The sequence below is a fragment of the Vulpes vulpes genome, chromosome 7 (assembly GCF_048418805.1).
Source record: "Vulpes vulpes isolate BD-2025 chromosome 7, VulVul3, whole genome shotgun sequence".
NCBI classification, from domain to species: Eukaryota; Metazoa; Chordata; class Mammalia; order Carnivora; family Canidae; genus Vulpes; species Vulpes vulpes.
Window position 1 is genome coordinate 99,464,745 of NC_132786.1, and position 23,331 is coordinate 99,488,075.

General features: G+C 38.8%; 2 protein-coding genes across 9 annotated transcripts in view; one reads left to right on the forward strand and one right to left on the reverse strand.

Moving 5' to 3' along the window:
* Nucleotides 1–6,050, reverse strand: part of MACC1 (MET transcriptional regulator MACC1) — a 182,498-nt gene extending 176,448 nt beyond the window's left edge. The window contains exon 1 of one of the 2 annotated variants that reach the window (XM_072764508.1): nucleotides 5,944–6,050. The gene's annotated coding sequence lies outside the window, so the exon portion shown is untranslated. The remainder of the gene's footprint in view (nucleotides 1–5,943) is intronic. The other variant, XM_072764510.1, reaches the window with a different exon arrangement.
* ITGB8 (integrin subunit beta 8) overlaps nucleotides 4,287–23,331 on the forward strand; it is a 79,210-nt gene continuing 60,165 nt past the window's right edge. For 3 of the 7 annotated variants that reach the window (XM_025993163.2, XM_025993161.2, XM_025993162.2), the window contains exon 1: nucleotides 6,060–6,584. In XM_025993163.2, coding sequence (XP_025848948.1) covers nucleotides 6,458–6,584 — 127 coding nt within the window. In that variant the 5' untranslated portion in view covers nucleotides 6,060–6,457. Of the gene's footprint in view, nucleotides 4,385–4,713; nucleotides 4,839–6,059; nucleotides 6,585–6,627; nucleotides 6,661–23,331 lie in introns of those variants that run through there. The other 4 variants (XM_072764516.1, XM_072764513.1, XM_025993165.2 and 1 more) reach the window with 4 other exon arrangements.

Here is a 23,331-nt window from a genome sequence, read left to right on the forward strand (position 1 = left end):
CATTTGTATGACAACCATTTTTCTAGTAATTCATTTTATTTTATTTTTTTAAAGTACCAATCCATGATGGATTGAAAATTTAAAAACTAATCCAAAAATAGTTTGAGAAGTACTAGTGTAGAACACAAGGCCCAAAGTGATTCCATACAAGGAACAAGGGAGCTGGAGTATTTATAACTCTGTTCCCATTAGGTCAGTTCTCAGTTGAGACAGGGTCCATGAGTGTTCAGTCTCCAGCACTTCTGGCTGTGTAGAATAAAGTAGCACGCCTAGAGGGACAGAGAAAGGTCAACAATAGCATCTGCTTCAGACTTGGCCAATAAAGGACTTCACAAAGCTAAGAAATTCCTTCAAAGGTCATCATTTCTCTATAATGATTCTTATGAGTTAAAGGCTAAATAAGCATTAGTTTGCTGCATGTTAGAGAAATCCAAAATCCAACTGTAATACAAAGCAGTAGCCTGTGGAAGTCAGGATATGCAAGTGATAAGCATCTGTCACTTTACAGGGCTTCCTTCATCAACCTAGGTGATTTTGTATCATCTTGTTGAAACAGTATTATATTTTTCACTGAGTGATTCAAAGGCAAGAGTTCCTCCTCCTCTCCCTCTACCCTCAAAAAACCAAGGGACTGTCATGTGACTAAAGTTCTGAAAACTTGACATTCCCAGCCAGGATTTTAAATCTTCAGCAAGTGTACAAAGATGAAAGGAAGATTAGAAAAGTATTTGTTTTTGCTGCATGCTTACTGCCCTTGCTTATGCCTCCCTTGGTTTTTGACCTTGTTCAATCCTGGTCTCTCGGCCTCCTACTGATTCTGTGAGCTCCCAATTTCCTTCCAATTATTTCCCCTTTCACTTATGGCAGTCACAGTCTGACTCTGTTACTTGAAACCAAAAGTCATCACTGATACGAGGTAGTGGACAAGACTCAGAGCTCTGATTTATGTCTGTCTGCTCAATAATTTTTTTGAAGAAGTAAGGTTAGTCTTCTCACCAATCTGGTTCTTAGTTTCCAATTTCATAAAATAGGATTCATTCAGCAGTGTGCCTTTTGGATATTAGTCTGTGAAATGTTCTGTGAAAAGGTGGTCTTCTTTTGGAGAATCTAGTTGCATGCAGCCCGTATGTTTCTGAAAAATCCTCCAATAAAGGATTTTACTTAACTTTAACCAGCATTTCCTAAACTTAGTCATGGAAGTCAGTTTCTGAAAACATTAACATCTCACAGAGTTAATCATTCCTGGAATACCTTGATTAGAGACATTGGTTTCAGCATTTCATTTTTCTTTGGTTTTGCTTCTGACACTGGAGTTTGTCAATAAGTACTATGTGAGGACTTTGGGGAGTTTCTGTGTGAATCTACTATGGTAGGAGTTCTTAAATGGCAATACATAAAGAACCATTTGAGCATCTTATAATAACAAATACTGCTGGATACCACAGCAGATCTGTGATTCAGAATCTCCTGGAATAGAGCTGAGGAATCACTCAACAGATGATTATATTGTAGGCAGTCTTTAGTCCACAGTATGAAGAATATTTCAGTGAAAACTACCTTCCAGGGACTTCTGTTCTTTATCACTGGAAGAAGCTAGAAGTCATGGTTACAATAATACATCCCACTTACTGGATCATTCATCATCTCCTTAGAGCTGTAGATGAAGCAAGCTTATAGATAACTTGTGAACATTGACCCTAACTTCAGAAAGATGTAATATTAAAACATACATATGGTCTTAACTGTATCATGATTCAATGATTTGAACAAAATCTAGTTAAAGGCTGAACACACACTAAAAGGAGCAGTCTCTCATATGTCTCTCTCACTGCTGCTATCCATCTATAGCTTATTAATTTCTCACCATAGACTGAGTTAGCCAGAAAGCCAGGTTAAAGAGAAATCAAAGGAGTGGGGAAGAAACTTAATTCATCTAATTTGATGACTTATTAGCAACTAAAAGAATCTGATGATAGGAAGACTGGAATGAATAGCTAAAATGTTATTTTTAGACCATCCATGAATTTCATTTGCTCTCATTACCACAAATGATGAAAAATTAGCTGTCAGAAATTTCAAAGCAAGACAGCAGAACATCATAGAAACAAGAATTAGTCAACTAACCATCTTCTGGAAATTTTTTTCTGTTAGAATTCTTCAGGTAATATGATGAAGATAACAATGCCATATTTCTTCACAATATCTTATATATTTTCTTATAGAAAAAAGGGTAAGTTGTGGTGACTAATAACACATATTGAAAAAAAAAAAAAAAAGCAAGCTTTGTCCCTGGGCTCTGATTTTATTTACTGAAAGAAAACCCTGAAAAAAAGAAAAAAAAGAAAGAAAGAAAGAAAGGAAGGAAGGAAGAAAGAAAAAAGAAAGAAAACCCTGCAGATGATTTGCAGAGCTCGGGAGAATTCACTTTTATCTTTATAGACCAAAATGTACTTGTTTATAAATAACTTGCCAGGATCGCAGTCTCAGCTGGGATACTGTCTTATTTTACTTTGATAACCAGAATTATAACCTCTTTACAACTGTGAAGTGGTGATAAACGGCACTGTAATTATTCTTCAACAACTCCATAAAACTGGTATCCTGATACATATTGACATGGGTTTCATATAACAAAACATGGAAGTCTTTCTTTTTAAAGGGCTCCAAAAGTTTCCTGCAACAGATTTACAAAATGTTTTATTCCTCTTGCTACACAGTTGTTTTGACCTGGCATATAGGATATATAGACATCTAACTATACAGGCAGTCCCTGACTCAATGATGGTTTGACTCACAATTTTCTGACTTTACGAAGATAAAAAAAGTGATACAAGTTCAATAGAAATTGTATTCAAATTTTTATCTTTTCCCAGGCTAGTGATGTGTGGTAGGACACCTACCTCTCATACTGGGCAGCACCAGTTAGCCACTGTTCCCAGTCAGCCATGCTCTCACAAGGGTAAAGAGCCAATACACCTACAACCATTCTATACCCATACAAACATTCTGTTTTTCACTTTCAATACAGTATTCAATAGACTACATGAGATAGTCAATACTCATTATAAAATAGACTTTGTGTTAGATGATATTGCCCAACTGCAGGCTAATGTAAATGTTCTGAGCATGTTTAAGGTAGACTAGGCCAAACTATGATGTTCAGTAAGTTAGGTGTATTAAATGCATTTCCAACTTAGAGTTTTTTTCAACTTATGATGGATTTTTAAAGTCATAACCCCATGGTAAGTCAAAGATGAAGATATGTATAGAGTTAAAAATTGGTGTATACCTATTCAATGTCACAAAACTATATCCATTATTATTTACATTAATTTACATTTCACTTAATATTATAATTACTATTTACATTTCCAACATCAAGAGTTAGATTTTTAAATACATCATGAAACTCTGATGTGATAGTCACTTTACAGTGTAGAGTACACTTACACACACACCCTTATAGGGATTATGAATTGACTTTTTTTTTAAAGATTTTATTTATTTATTCATGAGAGGTACAGAGAGAGAGAGAGAGAAAGGCAGAGATACAGGCAGAGGGAGAAGCAGGCTCCATGCTGGGAACCAGACATGGGACTCAATTCTGGGTCTCCAGGATCACACCCTGGGCAGAAGGCAGGCACTAAACCGCTGAGCCACCCGGGCTGCCCTGACTTTTTTTCTCCATTGCAGTACCACACTGTCTCAACAGTGGCTGTATTCTTTAAGACTGTGAAATAATCTCTAGAAAATATACATTTCCCCTCATTGAAGAGTGACTGTTGAGAGCTCCTTTTGTGTTCAAATTTAAAGACCTCATCTCCATCCCAGCCACTTTTCAGGCCTTTCCTTTAAGATCACCTACAGCAAAACAAAAGCTGTTCCAACTTGGAACCAAAGAAAGAAAATAAGAAGCTGAACTAAAATTAATGCTATTTATTTAGAGTACATAGACTATAATGAATTGTGTTTCAAAGTATCAGTTTTTCAGGTTTGGAGCATTCATTTGGTCTCTCAAAAGGACCTCTTTTGCAGATCTAGGACACTTGTAATTTTCCAGCTGGGTTCTTGGTTTGTTTAGCTAATTCTGTGGGTCCCAATGCATAGTCCACACCTGAAAAGGGGGAGTTTTCAATGTTGTGGCTTATTAACCAGGTACTTTCCATTCACTCATTAACAATTAGAAAACAGAAAAAGAGAGAGAGAAAGAAAGCCTCCTACTTGTTTTTTTACTCCAAATATGGAGATGGAAACTATTAAACAAATAAGAAGGAGGGGAAACTCCCGCATATTTCACCTTGACCTGGCTGGACTGGTGTAATGCCTGTAAGAGGCGGGTGCTCTATGAAAGACGTCGGGCAGGCTGCTGGGGGAAAAACGAGAGGTCAGACTTTACCGCAGGGAACCACTCCTGCCCCTAGAGGAAAAAGAAAACCATCACCCTGTGTCTCAGATTGGAAACCGAGCCTTGTTTTCAATCCGGAGGACGGGGTTCCCTCCCTCGGCCTGGAGTGGTAGTGACAGGACTCGGAGGCGCGCCGCTTCTCCGGCAGTTGCCCAGCTTAATACCCGCTTCCTTTTTGCACCTAAACTTCTGAGCTCCAAAGCGGGCAGAAATGCCCTTTCTCATCCTCTCCTTAGCTTCTCTCTCCTGCTGCGCGGCACTTTGTAACTTCTTTGTTCCGTTTATTGGAAAGGTGACGCTTAAGGTCAAAAGATCCACTGTAACGAGCAAAACCCAGAGCCACCACCAGACCCTGGGAAGGACAGGGCTGTCCAGCCCGGGCTGAGACTCCGCGGGAGGAGGAGGCGCGAGGAATTTCAGCTAGCGGCTCGGGGTACGGCCTCCGCGGACTGGGCCAATTCTCCCAGTGCTGGGGAGACGCCGGCCGGTCTTGGGGTGGGGTGAAGGGTGAGCCCCTAAATCTGCAAGCAAAGTTGGCAGTGCGCACCCGCGGACCAGGGGTGTTGGGGGCGGGGAGAGGCCCCCATGCTGCACTCTGTATGCGCAGCTGCCGGGCAGTGAGTATCTGGGAACAAAGGAGCGCAGAGTGCCCGGGGGAGAGGCTGGGGGTTTGTGCGCAGCTGCCATTAGGGCTGAGCGAATCTCCAAACCGTCCGAGGGAGCGTGGGGGTGTAGGGATTCGGCGAGCAGAGGGCGAGGGAACAGGGGGAGCGATTCTTGTTGCGCGGCTACGCATCAGGAGCGCTCGTGAACGGTGGGCATGACAACTATCAGAGCCAAGGGGGGGAAAAAGGAGCCGGAGTGAGCAAAACAAAGAGCGAGTGTGGGCCGCGGTGACTTCATGCCTCACCAATGTCCCGCCCACGCTGCTCGGAGCTCTCGCTGCCGCCGCCGCCGCCGCCGCCGGAGCCGCCGCTGCGCCTGCAGGCGGCCGGGGCGAGGCGCTGGGTAGCGTGGGGCTGTTTCCTAGCAACTCGCGGCCCCGAGCGCGCCCAGCTCCCAGCACTTCGGGAGCCCTCCCCCCGCCCCCCCGCCCCCCCGCCCGGGCCCCGCGCGGGACCACTGCTCCCCCGCCCCTCGCCAGCCTCGCTCCTCTCGCCTCCTCGGGGGTGCACCCCGGAGTGCGCCAGCTGCCCGGTTCCGGCCGGCGGGACGCCCGAGGGGGCACGCTGGGGCCGCAAGGACGAGGGCACGAAGCTCCCGCCCCGCGAGGCCGGGCTAGGCACCCTCGCCGAGCCTCCCCTCCCGCGCCAGCGGCCGTGCGCCCCACTCCCGGCCGAGCGGGGAGCTGCTATGCCTCCCTCCGCGTCCGCGGGCGCCGGCGGCGGCTTCTAAGGTGCTGCGGAGCCGCTTCTCCAGCTGCTGGCAGCCCGCGCTGCCTCCCTCGCCAGCCAGGACGCCGCCGCCTTGACTGTGCCCGCTGCTCGGCGGACGCGGCTGCGGAGCTGTACCCAAGGGGAACTGGCCTCCCTGCCCACCTGTGGAAGAAGCTCGCGCTGATTGATGCGCCATCGACTTTCCCCCTCGGCCTCGCCGGCGTCCCCTCCCACCGAGGCAGCATCACCCAGTGATAGTACTTTAGGCTGGTTTTTCCCCCAGGCTTCGGGCTTTGTTTGGGTTTGATTCTGTTTGGCTGTTCCCTAAGCTGATTTATGCAGCAGAAGCCCCGTCGGCTGGAGAGAAACAAAAGCTCTTTTCTTTGTCCCGGAGCGGGCTGCGGAGCCTTCGCTCGCGTCGCCGCCCCGGGCCACTGACCGTCAGAGGAGGTGCTTCTGGCGGAGGTCGCGGGACCCGGCGCGCCGTGTGGCAGGGCCTCGGAGGCCCTGAGATGCCCAGCGGCGTCCGGGCCGGCGTACCTGCACCGCTGGTTCCGAGCCGCGGGGTCCGCCCGCAGGGCCTGCGGGCAGCTGCCTAGAGACCCTTGGCCCGCGGGCCCCGAGGTGCGCCCCGGAGAGCGGCCAGGCGGCGGGCGGGTGCGGGCTGCTGTGCATTATGTGCCGCTCCGCTCTGGCTTTTTTCACTGCCGCATTTGTCTGCCTGCAAAACTGCCGGCCGGGTCCAGCCCCGTTCCTTCGGGCGGCCTGGGTGCTTTTAGTTGTTCTTGGACTGGGCCAAAGTGGTAAGTTGTTTGGTTTTCTTTTGTTTTCTTCTCCTCCCCGAAGGCCCTGGGCTGTGACGAGGAACATCCCGGCCAGGTAAGTGACCCAGTGTCAGCCTCCATCCGTCCTGAGAACTTTAGAAGGGCGGGTGTGTGGCAGCGTCCTCCTTTCAGGCGGCCTGAGGGGGGCCAGGTGTCAAGTATTTCCGCCCGGAGTGACAGCAGTAACTAACTGTACGAGGACACTCTGTGTGTTGCTCCCGGGATTGGGGGACGCAGTAAGAGAATGGAAGTTTGGAAGAGGGAGAGCTCCTATTTACCTAAACCAACTTAGGGGTTCTGCTCCATCCTTAAGGGCATCCTCCTTGAAGGCATCTTTGAGGATGCCCCTCATCGTTTTGCATGTACCACTAGCATTTGATTCAAGGCTGAGAATACACTGGTATAATGGGAGTGAGATTTATGGTTTTGAGTCCAGGAAAGAAGAGGATGGCTGCATAAAAGTTTCTTCTATCATTAGTGCTCTCAGCCTGAAGGAATTGAACACAATCGAAAAATATTCTCTAAGTCACCACTTTTTCAGTTTAAAAAATAAAAATAGGGTCCTAGCTAACTGATGCTTCAGTCAGATCAGCCCCTGAGACTGAGACCATGAGACAGAAACCTAGACCAGGATTGACAGCTTTCAATCCAGGCAAGCCACTTCTATAGAATTGCCTTGATTTGGAAAAGATACTTCTTTATAATGTTTATTGTCCTGATTTTACAAATGAGGACAGGATCTCCCTCCCTAAGTCACAAGAAAAGCTCAAGTCAAATAGTGTATGAAAAGGTGTGTTGGCCCCTTTGAATTACACGCAGATTTAAGGTGGCTATCCTGGCTTGTTAGCAAACAGTAAAACATACAGTAAGTAATAATAGTAATCATCAATTTGGGATGAGTTCTTCTTGGTTTTAAATATAAGCCACATATTTATTTTTGCCAAGGCAATGATTATTGCCAATTAAAAAATAAATTTGCTTTATCTGTGTTTGGTTATCAAGCCCTTAAATTCTGCTAGCACCTTTCTCTGACCTCTCCTGTAGAGTTGTAGTTGTTTTGTAGATTAAAATTTTATCTTATGCTTTGGATTGATGTGCCATGTTTCTGCCTGAAGCTAATAAAAACGATCAAGTCATAATCTTATAAATAAGAGTTCAACATGGAAACATCCAGCTAGTTCACTCATTTGTTGCACTAATAGTTGTCTAATATTTGTTTCAACAGGAGATTTACCCAGTTATGTGAAATGAGAGCAATTAGAGTAAATTTCTATCTTGTGGTTATTTTTTTGGCTTAAATGTTTATTACAAAATAAGTGAAACTTGAAGGCAAAGGAAATAGTAGCATTCATTATCAATTATCTCTTCAGTGGAACTATGCATTGATTGCAGCAGATTTTCCACTGAGTGTAATTCCATCTTGGGTTATTATTTGACAAAGTATTTCTCTAGATTTAGTGAACACACACACACAATACTAAAATGACCAAGACTGTGTCAACAAAGTATATTTCATCCCCAGTACACAGACAGAGAAAAAAGTGCTACTTGCCTCTAGAATTTACTACTAATAACAATACTTTAAAAATATTCTTTGTGCTTGTAAAGATTAGTCAAGTTCTCATGTAATAGCATTGTATTTCCATTTAGTGACTGTAATTGGTTTGGAGCAAATACTATGAATGGGTTCCCTTGCACCTGCAGTTGTAAAAAGAGAATGCTTATCTGAAATCAGAACAAGGCATCCTTTTCCCAGTCGCTGTCAATATACAAAGGTTCCTGATGTATACTGGTTTGCATTTCAGTTAAAATCATGCAAAAAATTTAAATTATAGCCAGTACAACTCTGAAAATTAGAGATCAGCGTAAACTGTTGTACTTTCATGATATAGCTACAAGTCTCAGATTATATGTCTTCACAGTGCAAATTAGATGCTTAAAGCAGAATAGAAATTTAGGTATCAATTACAAAAGAAATCTTGTTCCCTTGCTCAGTAGTTTACACCAAGGAAATGTTGAGGACAATAAAGCCATATATAAGGAACCATAAACTGCACAACAACATAACTTTGGGTTTAATTTTTGAATTAGGATTTATAGGTCCCAAATATGTAGTGGACTTTTAATAATGAATATATGGTGAGCAAGGGGGATGTTGTTAATAAATCTGACCATTTTTCTGATCTAGAAAAATGTTTTTCAACTTTCCCTGGTGGAAATCACCGACAATTGGAGAAACAATAACAGTATAAAATGGTTAATGAGTAACTGGAAAACACTAAAGAATACTTAGTGGTTAATATTTGAAGAGTTAATTCAGCAAACACTGTTGTTTCTACATTTGTTCACTTGGAAAGGTTAAAAATATTTTTTACTAAATTTTTATAGAGCAATATAAGAATGACAAATTTCAGAAATTACCATTTATTTTTTTAAAAAATGTTAACTATTATTGCAATAAAATTTTACCTTCTATGCATAATCAGCTATTTATTCTTTTAAGTAACAATCAGATTAGCATTCTCTTATAACTGTAATATTATTTTACCTCAGAACATATTTCACATCACAAGTATCCTTAGATTTCTTTATACTTATCTAAAGAGGATATTTAAGAGAATCAAGGCTTCATTTTTAAAAGTCCAGCCTTTCAAAATATTTGTACAATAAGCGTCCAAGTTAATTCTATCTTAAAGCAATTGAAACGCTTTCTGATAAAAAAAAAAAAAAGTTTGTGCTGCATGTGAAGTCTTTGTGTTGTATATGAAAGCAAAAGAACTGATTATGATTTGGAAAAATTCCTGTGCCCCCAAATAGCTCCTTCACCTGTTAACAAATAAGCTGAAATTTTACCATGTAATGGATTTATTTGGATTAAGTATGGTATTGGCAGATTTCTTTTAATTTTTAACTATATTTGGAAATTTTCTAACCTCTACAGAAGGAGAGAGAATGGTATAAGGAGTCACCATACGCCCATCACCAGGCTCCATCAACTATCAACTCAGGGCTAATTTTTTTTTTTATCTCTTCCCCTACTCATTTCATCTCCTTCCCCAATAAGGTTATTTTAAAGTAAATTTTATGTCATTTTATTCTAAAATATTTCAGTAGATCAAAATACTATAGGAGAAACTCTATCATTTGTCTCACGGCATGAATATTTTAGCTGAAATTTAGGGCTATAGGAGTGTTTACTATGTTTAAAGGAAGAGATGAAGAAGTGAGGGAGGAAGCAAAGACAGGTAGTTTCAATCATTTACTTTTCAGTGATTCCATTATGGCTGCATTAAAAATATTTCTCTTAAAACTATGCATGTGTAACAGCTTTTTGGTATGCATGTATATAAAAAAAAAAATTAGCATGAATAAATCTACTTCCCCAGACAAATGTCAATTCTTTTATCCCAATGGAATCACAAGTATAGCTTTTTTTGGGTTCAGTTTTAAGGATTGTTCCCCCTGTGTCTGGAATTGTCAGTTTTTCTCCTCTCTACTGGACCATTTATACCATATGCATATCCATACTATGTGGTAATATCTCTCAACTTCTACTTCTAACGCTCCTTTTAGCAAAAATCCTTGAAAGAGTTGTCCATTCCTGCTGTCTCCAATCTTCCTCACCTTCTCTTTGAATCCATTGTTTTAATCACCTTTGCAGTTATACCATCCTGTTAAGATCATAGTGCCCTCCCTATTGCCAAATGTGACTGCCAGTTTATAGTTTTCATCCCACTTGGCCTATCATCTGTCAGCGAGTTGATGCTATTGACCACTCCCTGCTTCAAAACACTTCTTTCCTTGATTTCCTGAACCCACATTCTCTTGGATTAAGCTCCTTCTATTCTCTGATGTTGGTTCTTCCTCTTGTCCCAACTCTAAATGTCAAAGTGGCTGAGGACTCAGTCCTCAAACTTTCTTTTCTAGATATACACTGAGTCTTCAGATGGACTAATGTAGTCTTGGGTCCTAAATGCCACTTGTGTGCCAACAACTCCAGTCTTGACTTCTCTGATCTCCAGGTGGCATAGCAAAATGCCTATTGAGCATCTCCACCATACATATAAAGGCAAAATCAATTCAAATGTATTCAAAACCAAATGTCCGATTTTCTCCCTCAACTCACTAAGTTACCAGTCACACTTCCAGTAGTTCAGGATAACACTTTGGTGGCATCTTTGATTTCTGTTTCTCTCACATTCCACAGTCACTTTACCACCTCCACTGCCACCACTCTGGTCTATGCCATTTTTTACTTGAACTCTTGAATGCCTACCTAAACTGACTTCTCTGCTTCACAGTGCAGCCAAACTTATTCCTTTAAAATGTACCTCAGGGTTCTGTCCCTCCTCCCCTCAGTACTCTACATGATTTCTCATCTATTCAAATTGAAGGCCAAGTCTTTGTATGGCTTCCAAGATCCTGATGACTTCCTGACCTCACCTCCTTCTCCATTCCTCCTGTATCACTTTGTTACAACAACACTGGTCCTTGCTATACCTTGGATGTACCATGTATGATCCTACCTCCAATCTTGAACTCATTGTTCCTCTGCCTGGAATGTGTTTCCATGAGATATATTTGTTTCCCTCTCCCTTAGTTCTTTGAGATGTCTATTCAAATATCATCTTATCAAAGAGGCCCTCTCTGTCCTCTGTATCAACACTATCTAGTGCCTTAACCTGTCTTTTTTTTTTTCTTTTGTATATTGTAGCATCCTGGATATGTTATGTATTTATTTACTGTTTTTCTTTCTTGCTCCCAACCCAGCGACTACATTATAGCTTATAAGGGAAGGTACTTTGTTCTTGTTTCTGTAATGGAAATGCCAGTTACATAAAAGGTGCTCAATACATATTTGATGAATGAATGAATGAATGAGTAAATTTCTTCTCAGTTTTGTCATCAGATTGATTCTCTGTTCATTCCAAAACAGGGTTTCATTTATTTCTTGTCAATCTCTCTAACCTTTGTAACAAACAGATGAAGAATCAAGTTCTACTATATTTATTAGATAACAGAATCTTCTTCAAGAAGAAAAATAAAGGTATTTCTATATTTAGTATAAACATGAAAAAATTGCCCATCAAGCCAATTTTGCTATGATTTTCTTGTCCATTCACATTTGATAAAAATTGAATTAATCTTGTAACCTCTCTTTTTTAAAAGTATTTTTAAATATACCATATCTTCAAGTGGTAGAACTTGAAAAAAAAATATATATAGTGGCTTAGTTGGTTGAGCATCCAAATCTTGGTCTCAGCTCAGGTCATGATCTCAGGGTTTTAGGATTGAGCCCCGTATCTGGCTTTTTGCTCAGCAAGGAGTCTGCTTGAGGATTCCCTTCCTCTCCCTCTGCCTCTCTCCACACTTGCTATCTCTTTCTCCAATAAACAAATACTTAAAAAAAAAAAAAAAAGAAGAAGAAGATGGACCAGGTATAAAACAATTATCTCAGAAGAATTTTACCAGCTGATAATTTTTTCCAATGTATATTTAAGTTTTATTTTTTTTCAATGTATATTTAAGTTTTAAAGATAAATTATATACAACTGGTAAACTAAACCTTGATTAGACTAAAAACAAAAAAAGTTAATAATTTTAATGAACCAAGGGGAGTTGGAGGATATTATTTGGGAGAGTAAGTGTCATCTTTGAAGAAGTTTTAATATAGGCAACAACAAGATAAATATCATAATCAATTTTCATTCCAATTTGATTTTTTTATGAGGCAACACTATATTGCCTTTTCAATTTTTCTATTCCCTATTTTGAAATGAACCTTCCTCAGAACAAATAAACTATTTGAAATAGCCTGATCTTTGTTGTTCATCAGTTTAGAGCTTTTTGTGTCCCATCTGTTAAATTTGACTTATCCAAGTATAAATAGTTGGGTGTTAAATTCCTCACTTTGTCCACCAGCACCACCCCCACAGTCATCTTACTATTCACTAGCTGGGTGCCAGAGGGTATTGCTTTGATCTAAGTTTCTTTAGACTTTAACAAGTAGAAGTCAATCCTATGCAGATACCATCAGTTTTCTTGAAAAGTAATAAACTACTTGCCTTGTTACATAGTCTTTCTCTTGTTTGTACTTAATAAGCTAGGATGCTCAAAGCATCCCCCTTGAAAATGCCTGTTGTATATAGCATTCTGTCATTTGAATGATGTCTTTTTGCTGGTTCAGTGAGACTCACTGAGTAACTTGTATAAAAATGGTGTTACTTATGATATTATTGACTCTTACCAAACTGACATTAGGAAAGTTTTTTTGTATGTTCATCGAATAACCTAACAACATTCAAAACCTACCCTGTACAGTACATGCTTAGGACCTTCTTGGTCCCCAAAACAAAACTAAACCCTGTCGCAGCCCAAGTCTGTACGTTTAGAGTTTTGCCAGCATGAGAATGCTGAGCCCTGTGTATCCTCTCCAATTTTATATGAAATGCATTCTGTAAACTGTATATTGATTATAAAATAAAAGCAGCCATAGAAAAAATAACATTTTATGATGATTCATATTGCATTTTATTAAATTGAACAATTAAATGCTGAGCTTGAGTAGATGGCCTAATTGTTAATCTCTAAAAATGTCACTTTCCCAATTACATCCTAAAGAAGTCATAAAAGTGTGGCTTCTATATGCAGTGGAAAGAAAGTATAATGTTCACATAATGTAACAAACAGGTAGCTCTCACTCTATACCATTCACTGATCTAAATGATTTGCCATATTAATTTAATCTTCATGCTAATACTATGAAAGAGGTAGAATTATCTATTTTAGAGATGAGGAAATTGAAGCACAGAGGAGATCATTTCAGTCACCTAGGTAGTAAGTAGAAAAGATGAGATTTGAACTGTTATGTTGCCTCCTACCTTCTTCAAAAAATTTCTGGATGTTGCTCAAAGTTATACATTCACTGTGACTGTCAGATGAAAGAGGACTTTCACACACTGCTTCTGTGGAGATTCCTGGGTCCTACCCTGTAACAATGTTACTGGCACAGAGTAATTACAGATGGGAATATAATGATTTGTGAATTGGGAGCGTGATCAAAGCATACCTCCAGTGGAAGCACCCAAATGCTCTCAACTCATCTTAAATACACTTCACTATGGTTAGTTTCCTATTATAGTGAGAACGGAGAGAAGACATGTGGCTTTATGGGAGTAACTTGGAATGTAACTCTGCCTCCCACAGGATTTCCAATGTGTTACAGATGTGTATGACTTGTGGTTATGAGAGAGAAAGAAAAAGAGACTGATCTACTAAGTATGTGGTAACCTGTTCAGTCAAAAGTATTCAAGGTACATAAGTCAGACCGCTGATCATCCTAGGGCTTGTGTCATTCCTCGCAGCTTGGAGCTATTCTATTATAGGTTGATACTCTGTATAGTTTAATATATTCATATTATTATGTTTCCATTAATTTTTACTAAAATAGGTAATTATTTGGCTATTAAATATTTGTAGTGATTAGCCATGTCTAGCAGTATTGGTTATTTAGAGCATTTCCAGTTAGGCTAGAGGAATATACTGCTATGCTTTCTTCAGGCAGAAGTTTTTGCTGTTTTTTTTTTTTTTTCCTTTTTTGCAGTTTTAGAATTTTATTTGACAGTCAGTAGTTAGTTTTCATCCATATTGACTGTCCATAGATTTTTTGAAAGCTGTGACAGATTCATAGGTCACCACCACATAGAGCCTATTTAGTGAATCTTTATCCTCATGTGTTCTGGACAACCAAACACATGCAGTGTAGGACATTCCTTATTCCTTTGACCGACATAGCTCTGTTGAGCCTGATGCCAATGTATACAGCTGGAGTTCCTTTCTCCTTCATGGCAAAGTGCCTGTAGGGCATGGTTCTTAAAGCCCATTCCATGGATGCACTTGTGTATTCCCTGGTCACTATCTCATTAAGGGCGGAATAGCCGTTCTTATTCTTGTCACTCTTTTCATTTATCTCCTCCTTTTAATATAATGCCTCCATAGTAGAGAAAGCTGAAATATATCCTTCATTCCATGACCTTCCTTCCTAACTAGTCTTCATCATTTCAAATCTTTGTCCACATTTTACCTTTCTACTCAGAACCTTCTATACTACAAGTGTCTTCAGGTTCTTCCACAGGGCAGACAAATTCTTTCTAGGGTATCCCATGCCTAACTCTCTGAATCCTTGTTCATGTCCCATTTCAACACCTGTGACCTCCGTAAGAAAGAAACTGTGGGGAGCCTGGGTGATGCAGTTGGTGGAACAACCGACTTTGGTTTTGGTTCTGGTCGTGATCTCAGGGCCCTGATCTCAGGGTCTTAAGATCCAACTTTGCACTGGGCTCCATGCTCAATGTGGAGTCTGCTTTAGACCCTCTCTCACTGTCCCCATTCATATGCTCTCTCTCTCAACTAGATAAATAAATCTCAAAAAGACAAAAAAGAGAGAGAGAGAGAGACTTCAGGTTGGTTCTGTGTCTCTAATGCCTGGCATATGGTAGGTCCTAATAAACTATTTGAAGTAAATGACTGAGTGAATGAGATGGAGACAATAGTGATTAATTTAAAATTGGGTATTCAAGCAAATAAACATCTTTAGCTATAATCCTCATTAGAGTTTGAACTTTAAGAAATAGTTTTCTTTCCAAAAGTGAGTTCTACTATGAAAGTTTTAATCCCATAAAATACACCTGTTTCTGCTTTCTCAGTCCACTCCAGAAGGCAGTTTCTTGGCTTTATAGGAAAATCTCTAGCAAAGATCAAAATAGAGACTTCGTATTTTTAATCTACTTTTTACAAAGTTGTTTTCCTTTTAAATTCCTGTGATAATTTCCAGTGTTGATAATTAAGTATTAAAAGTAATCCTGATCCTTTACCGTCAATTTGTAATTTAAAATAGATTTCTATTTAGATTATACAAACTGGATTTTATAGTTACTTAACCAAATACTAAAAAAGGTATTGAAGACAGACTACTCTAGTTCATTTAATCATTATTCATTTAGACTTTCTTAAAACATCCATAGCTTTGTGTGTTAGAGTTAAAAGAATAATAATAGTTAACATTTGTGAAGTATTTTCTGTATGCCAGGTACCCTTCTGTACATACAGTATAAAAATATATCCTTTAATGCCCACAACTCTCTGAGGTATATACTCTGATAATTCCGATTTTATAATTAAGCAAACTAATTAAGGAAATATTGAATAACTTCTTCAATATCCTTAGCTAATAAGTAATGGAACCAGAATTCAGACCTAAATGCATTGAGTCTACAGCCTTTATCATACATAATAGACTGTCTTCAGGGATGAGAAAAGTCCCTGCTCTGGTCCTCCCTACAGGCAAGTTATCCCATGCTGTATGACTGACTATTCCCTTCTACATCATCTCCAGAATTCTCTGGCCAAACAGCCCCAAATTACTTTAAGGGCCATCCTGTGGGTAGACTGTGCCACCTTTATGCCTAATCCAAGAGAGGGGAAGTAAACAAGGGGAAGTAATTTACTGACATAAATTAGCCAAATTTTGTTGAATTATTCAGCTGGCTTATATTTAATATCTATAAGTGAATGAATAGGTAAAATAAACATTTTCATACTGCTTTAATGGACTAAAAGGCCTATTTTTCATTTTAAAGATCAATCTTAATGTGACCTCCTTACGGTTTTTAGAGTAAGTAAATTACTATAATTTACATATCAAGGAAAAATAATGGAAGTCAAAATGTTTCCATTGGGATTTTATAATTTAATTAAAACAATCCTACCTTTCAACAAAAGTATTTGATCAAGTCACACTGGGAAGCTACTAATATTAAACAGATTTATCAAAATTACCTTCCCTAAGTTATTTTTTTAATGTTCCAATTAAAATTAGTTTAGGAAATAAGAATAAGATCATTAAATTAGAATTATAATGTTACATTATAGTGGTTCTATTGGATATATACTCAGGGTGATTTTTAAAAATGCTTGTGAGTGCTGTTATTCAGAGTACTAAATGTTCATATTTTAAAACAGCATATAAGATTTTAGGAAGTGGCCTTTCAGGATAACCTTATCAATGAGCCAACCATCATTACTACAGTGATTCTGGAGATGTGTTCTCTCTCTCTTTCCCAGGTGTTTTTATTGTTTTGTTGCTATGTTTTGTATTAATCAACAAATACCACTATATTTGTCAAAGACAGACTCTGTTGCCATTCTAGATCAGTACTGATGCAGTTTGACTTAGAAAACTGCCTCCCAAAATCATGTTCCCCAGATTGTATGGAATAAGGAAAATTACCTGCCAAGGACTAGTTCAAGCCAAAGTCCATGGGAGAGACCAAGTTTAGAAGTGGAGGGAAAGTGTGGTAATGAAGGTGGGAAAATGAAAGACAAGAAATGTCAGCTCTGAAGAAATGTACCAAATATGTCTTCTTAGGTATGTGAAGTGGGCAGTGATTTTCGCCATGGATGTGTTGATATTTTGCATGGTTTGGGACCCAACTTCCTTTTACAATAGAAAAAAAAGTTGATATTTCTAAATATGATAATGGTAAAATGCAGCCACAGTTGAGGTACTGTTTGTCCACATATACATATGGTACCAGGGTCCTATCCTCTGAATTGAACCACAAACATTTCCCAGGTACAAGCGTTTTTCCTGATTTCAGTGGAGAGCATATATTTGCTATGATTCCCTAGTAACTGTTATAGATACTGGGTAGAGAAAGGAGCTGGATGGAAAGCTTCAACCTTATGGTATGAGGGATTACGACTATGTTCCAAAACAGATTTAGAATATTATCAGGTTGAGCAAAGAAAATAATTAAAAGAAAAATTCAGAATTCTACAAGATTAGGCTGACAGTAGGTACCTTAAGGAATGCCAAACTAGGAAATGTCTTTTCTTATTGCCAGCTTGCTAGGGTGCTGGACTGGCTATGCCTGGTAGTGTAAGGTATTCATTGACTGCAGTAGAACAAAGAATGCAAGAAAGTTTTGGAGGGTGTAGGAATTGCTGTAGAACTGGCTGTTCTAGTTGCAAACAAAGAACTCACTGTAGCAGAACTGTATTATTGGCAGGAAAAATGACCTAGCTGGTCTCCTTTTTTAGTACAAGGCATACCTCCTAAGATATTGCTCTATTGTGTTTGTGTGCATTTGGCTTGAACTTTTATTGAAGACGAGTGGAACATAATTTGCAAAAGAAAACCCTCTGGAAATGATAAATGGGGCTCAAGTTCCAAGGGAATTCATTTGGAAGGTAGTAACACCAAAAAAAACCTCTCAAAAAGAGAGTAAGTTTCACGCATTCAAAATTTTGGTTTAAAAAGTCCCTTTTGATGAGTGTTTCAACCATAACCATCTAGAACCAGAGCCTTAAGGTGAGAGCCAATGTAATATAATCACAGTGCCTATAACCTCTGAAGTTGGTAACAGAAACACAAGGATTAACATTACTAGTACCAGTCACTAGTTCAGAGGATGTAGCATGTTTGATGCCTCTTGAAGAATCCAAAGCCACATAATGCTTGGTGACATTTAATGGGATGATGTTGGGATGGAATAGAGGCCTGGGTTTCTGAGCATGTCTTGTACCCTGCTGAAGGCCGCATAGCACAGCTGGAGAATGAGGCCCAGTGCTCCCCCTTAGGGTGCACAAGGTATGATATATATATTCAGGACTAACCCTTGGCTACTAGGAGGTCAGCACAGCATTGATACCAGAGGTCACTGCTCTCTGAGAACAGGGTCACAAACTAGATCATCTAGTGATAGACTTGTTGGGCAGAAATTGAGTTATAGGTATTATGAAAAGTCAGATATCATTTTCATGGTTTCATGATCAAGTGGTCCCTCATGAGAATATACCTCATGAGAATTCCCTGCCACAGTCGCTGGCTCTAGGGATTGCTAATGGTTCTGCCCCAGGTGGAGGTAGTGAGATGTGTGGGTGATTTGGACGATTACATGGAATCAGATGAGGCTGAAAACCTTGAGCAAAGGTATGAATACACTGTAAAATTTAGGAAAGTGTCTGGTAATAACAAAGATGGAGAGGGGGTCATATTAAATAAGAGCTTAGGATTTTGAAAAAATAGAGGCTGATAGTTTTGGGAAATGGGGAGGTGGGGGTTAGGGGAGAGGCCTATAAACAGCCAGTGAGAACAAAGAGAAGATTAAAGCATCGGTTGAAGATTTACCCAAAGAAAAATGAACTCTGATAAAGCTGAGTTTTGATGAAGGAGAAGTAGTAGCTGGACCATTTGGGGACATATGGAGAATATGGAACAAGAATTTCATAGGACAATACAGACTATAGATTAGTTTGTTTTATAATATCACTATTAAATGTCCTGAATTCACCAACTCTGTGGTGGTTTTGTAAGAGAATATCCTTGTTTTTAGGAAGTACACACTAAAGACTATGAGGTAAAACACTGTCAACTCATGCATATGTATAAAGAAGTACCTAGTCAAATTCCATGCAATGAAATAAAACTGAGCAATTATTATTTGAAATAGTTTAAGGTATTTAAAGTATTATAGAAGATTAAATTTCTATCCTATAAGACAGGTGAAAAATCTTTTCATTATAATTCAGAATTTTCTTTGAGCCCAAAATAAAATGGATTTTATAAAAGACACAAGTATTTAGGATCAATCTTGCACTGAAGATAGAAGAAACTTTACTATAGAGAATAGAATGTGAAATATATTATTCATGTATACTTCACGCTATTAGTTTTAGTATTAGCTTTATTAGCAATAACAGTATTAATTACTAAGATACTTAATCTTACATTTGGTGTTACTACACACTCAAGTTTTCATACTCTGAAGGCTTGCAAGAAGTTCCCAGTAGAATATAAAAATCAATTTTTGAATTTGAAAAATAATTTTATTATCCAACTGAGCTCCATGTATTTGAAGAAGCATTAAAATAATTTACCCCTTGATCTGAATGGAAGTCATGTATATCAGATCAGTACAGTGCAGAGATAAATGACTTTAGTTACTCACTAACTGATCTGTAATTATCTGTAAGTCAAAGGATTTATTAATGTGTCATTGGCTTACTTTTTAAAAACCACTGAAGTAATTTAATATTTTTGTATATACTATCAAGAGAGAAATATATTTCCTCACTGTGCACCGATTGTCCTTTAGCTAACAAAAAATACTCCATGTTAGTTTACAAAGCTCATTTTAATAAAATATATTGATATAATTTGCATTAATATGTAATAATATGTAATATGTAATAATAATTACATTAACAAACCACGTCTCTTTAACGTATCAATTAGTGGGTTTTGACAGATGTATAGGCCTGTGGAACTACTACTACAATCAACATAAAGAACATTTCTATCCTTCAAAAAGCTTGCTTGTGCCTCTAAGTTAACAGTGTTAAAACAGTGAATGGTTCTGCATTACCAGACAACTGGCGGGCAACTGGATATACCTAACATATAGGGCTTAGTGAGCCTTTTATTTTTTTTAAAAAAAGATTTTATTTATTTATTCATGAGAATACACAGAGAGGAGAGAGAGAGAGGAGAGGCAGAGACACAGGCAGAGGGAGAAGCAGGCTCCATGCAGGGAGCCCGACATAGGACTCGATCCCAGGTCTCCAGGATCAGGCCCTGGACTGAAGGCGGCGCTAAACCACTGAGCCACCTGGGCTGCCCCTTAGTGAGCCTTTTAAAATAAATCTTCCATATTATAAATTGTATCTTAAAATATTCCCATAAATTAATAGAACTGTGCATGGTATAAAGCAAATGTTCTCCACCAATCATGTCCTTTTAACTCAGACTCTTCATTTTAAAGTGTTTTTAGAGCACATAAAAAGGAGGAGCATTTTCTTAGCTTCATCAGCCAGGAAGCAAAACCCCAGCAAAGTTATTATCAAACCAAGGTCAAAGAATAGGCAGTTATGGAGAAGAACAAGATGCCTGCTTCCCTGTTCCAGATTTGGCTTCCAGGACAGAACTGGAAATTCACAAATGGAAATAGCAACTGCAAACACCATTTCAAGTGCTTCTGCCTAATTAGCATGCAGCCCAGAGCTGTCCCCTGGCAAGAGGCTGGGGAAACACAGTTGTAAAAGGATAAGTTCTCCCTTATGCTGAAAAAGTGCCAACTAATGTAATTTAGGCACTCAGCACTCAGTGAGATGTTCAGGCTGGAGCTTCAGTGTTAAAACTCAAAGTTTCCTTGTGCATGCAAATAAAATGAATTTTGAAAAGGGCACTGTAGTATTTAGGGAGGTCTTTGGCACTGACACAGAAAATAATACTGCTGAGAATCTAACACCCACCTCCCAAGAGTGGGACTGATAATAGAAAAAGCAATGACATACTATTTATATGAAAAAAATTGAGGTACATGGGAATTATTATTGAGTCATTACTTAAAGACTAATAATAGTTTAATAGCAAGAGTTTGGCTTAATTGTCTTTATGTTATTCTCTATTCCATATAGGACATCATTTAAAAGAAAAGGCTCTGTACTCAGAACTAGGTTCAAACCTGGTCTCTCTGCTCACTAAATGTGTGACTTTAGAATGAGACTTTCCCTAAACTATAGTTCCCCATCTTTATAGATGGGCATCCTTTCCTTATAGGATTTTTTAAAAGTCTCAATGAAATAATACATATAAAGTGCTTAGTAGAGGACCTAAAACAGAGTAATCACTTAATAAATATTTATTGTTTTTCATTTTCCCTAACTTATCCTATTGTATATATAGGTTTTCTTTTTCAAGGGCAGAGTAAAATATAAATACCTTTCTGGTTTTTGAAGTGTAATTGCAGGAAAGCCAAATGCTAAATGAACTAAAATTCATTTTGGATTCTAATTTACTTTTTTACTAAGAACAAAATTCTTTATAATATAAAGAGTTTCTTTGTTTCTCTAATCAAGTACACACCTGCAATGTGACTTCAGATTTAAAAAACATAATGTAGAAAATGCATTCCTACTATCCTGGGGCATTTCTTTTACATCCTTAACTATGGCATTTGAGGTTTTGACGTGAATAGCAGTGTGATATATTTTTTTTTAAGTGGGAGAAAGGAAATTCATACCTGCCAAGAGTTGGAGAGGAAAATAGGAAGAGCCCCTGGAACTCTAGTATGTTAGATTAAAAACATTATTTAGAGGAACAGAGTGGGAAACCGGTGAATATTTTGGCTTTTATAAAAAGGGAGTGTGCCTCATAAACAGGACAGTTGGAATGTATGGAATAGTTCCAGTTAAAACAAGACACAAAGCACATGACTAATATTGCTTTTCCAAGTTAGACAAATGCAGCTTTAACCAGAATTTGCCTCAGAGGGGCCTCTGGAGCCCTCCCTGAATCTTGAGATTTTGATCCTTGTTGAAGTTCCAAGTCTGAAGAAGGAAAGCTATCCTGGGAGATTCTGTGCTTTGACCCCATCTTTCTCTCTTAGTTTCCTCTCACTTCCTCACAAATTTCCCCCAGATGAGTAAATGTCAGAAGACAAACTGATGTGCTCAGGTGCTTTCAGTTGCAAACTGAATTTGATTGTCTTTAGGAACAAATTTTTTTTACAAATTGAAAATCTGCTTGGCCCACCAAGAGAAACTTCACTGTCTAGAAAATAATATGAACTGCAAAGTCATTCTCAAATGCACTCAAGTATTCTTTATACTCTTTCATCTTCCCACATTTAAGAATATATGTCAAAATACATAAAATATCAAATATACATAAACATATTATATATAAAATCTAAAAACCATCACAAATTTCAACCAGATGTCTGCGTCGTACCTGTCCTTCAAAACATGTCAGGCCCTCCTTCATGTGAAGAGATTCCTTCATCACTAACTCAGGGCATTCCCTTTCCTGACCTTTCCTATTTATCACCTTAGCATGGATTGCCTTGTTTATTGTTTGGTTTCTTGTTCTTTACCACCAAACTAATGTGCATTTAGGGTGACCTCAGACCTCAGTTTACCTGAGTTCTAATTTATACCTTGCACCAGTGTAGTTAATAGTGTCCTCTTTCAAGTTAAAAAGTGTTCTGATACAGCATGGTTTATATAATCGTCCATTGTATGCTGCAATCAGAATTTTTTCAAAGCTACATTGACTAAAGTGTGTGTAAATGAATCACAATGAAAGGTTGTGATATGACCTCACCAGACCAGCCTTCTTGTGATGGCCCATTTCAACACAAATGAATGTCATCAGTGGCTTTACAATGGTTCTTCTTGTAAATTCCATCATGAACTAGAGTTTTGATTTATGCCATCCCAGCCCACTTTAAATTCTGACTCATGTTGGGATTGCCCCAAATAGGGCAGGGCAGACAAATGGAATGTGTAACATTGCCCTAACATTTCTTAACCTGCCCAGCATTGAAAGTGGTTTTTCTCCCGCTTTTGTTCTCTAAAAATCTTTATGCTAGCCTAAAACCCTATTGGACTCACATGAATTTTTTATTTGTAGCAAGGGAGGTTGAAACTTGTCCCTGAAATGTAAAGATTACACATAATAAAAACCTAATAACCTAGTTGATGAGAAGAAAAGATTAGTGCTATTTCATAACATCAGCCTTATAAGAAAGTTCTGCTCAGTAAAAAAAAAAAAAACAAAAAAACAAAAAAAAAACTACTCAACCTTATAGGGGAAAAGAACATTGGCTGAATTGAAATTTGATTTAGATCTATGCAATAAGAAAACAATAAGTGAATTTGGTGG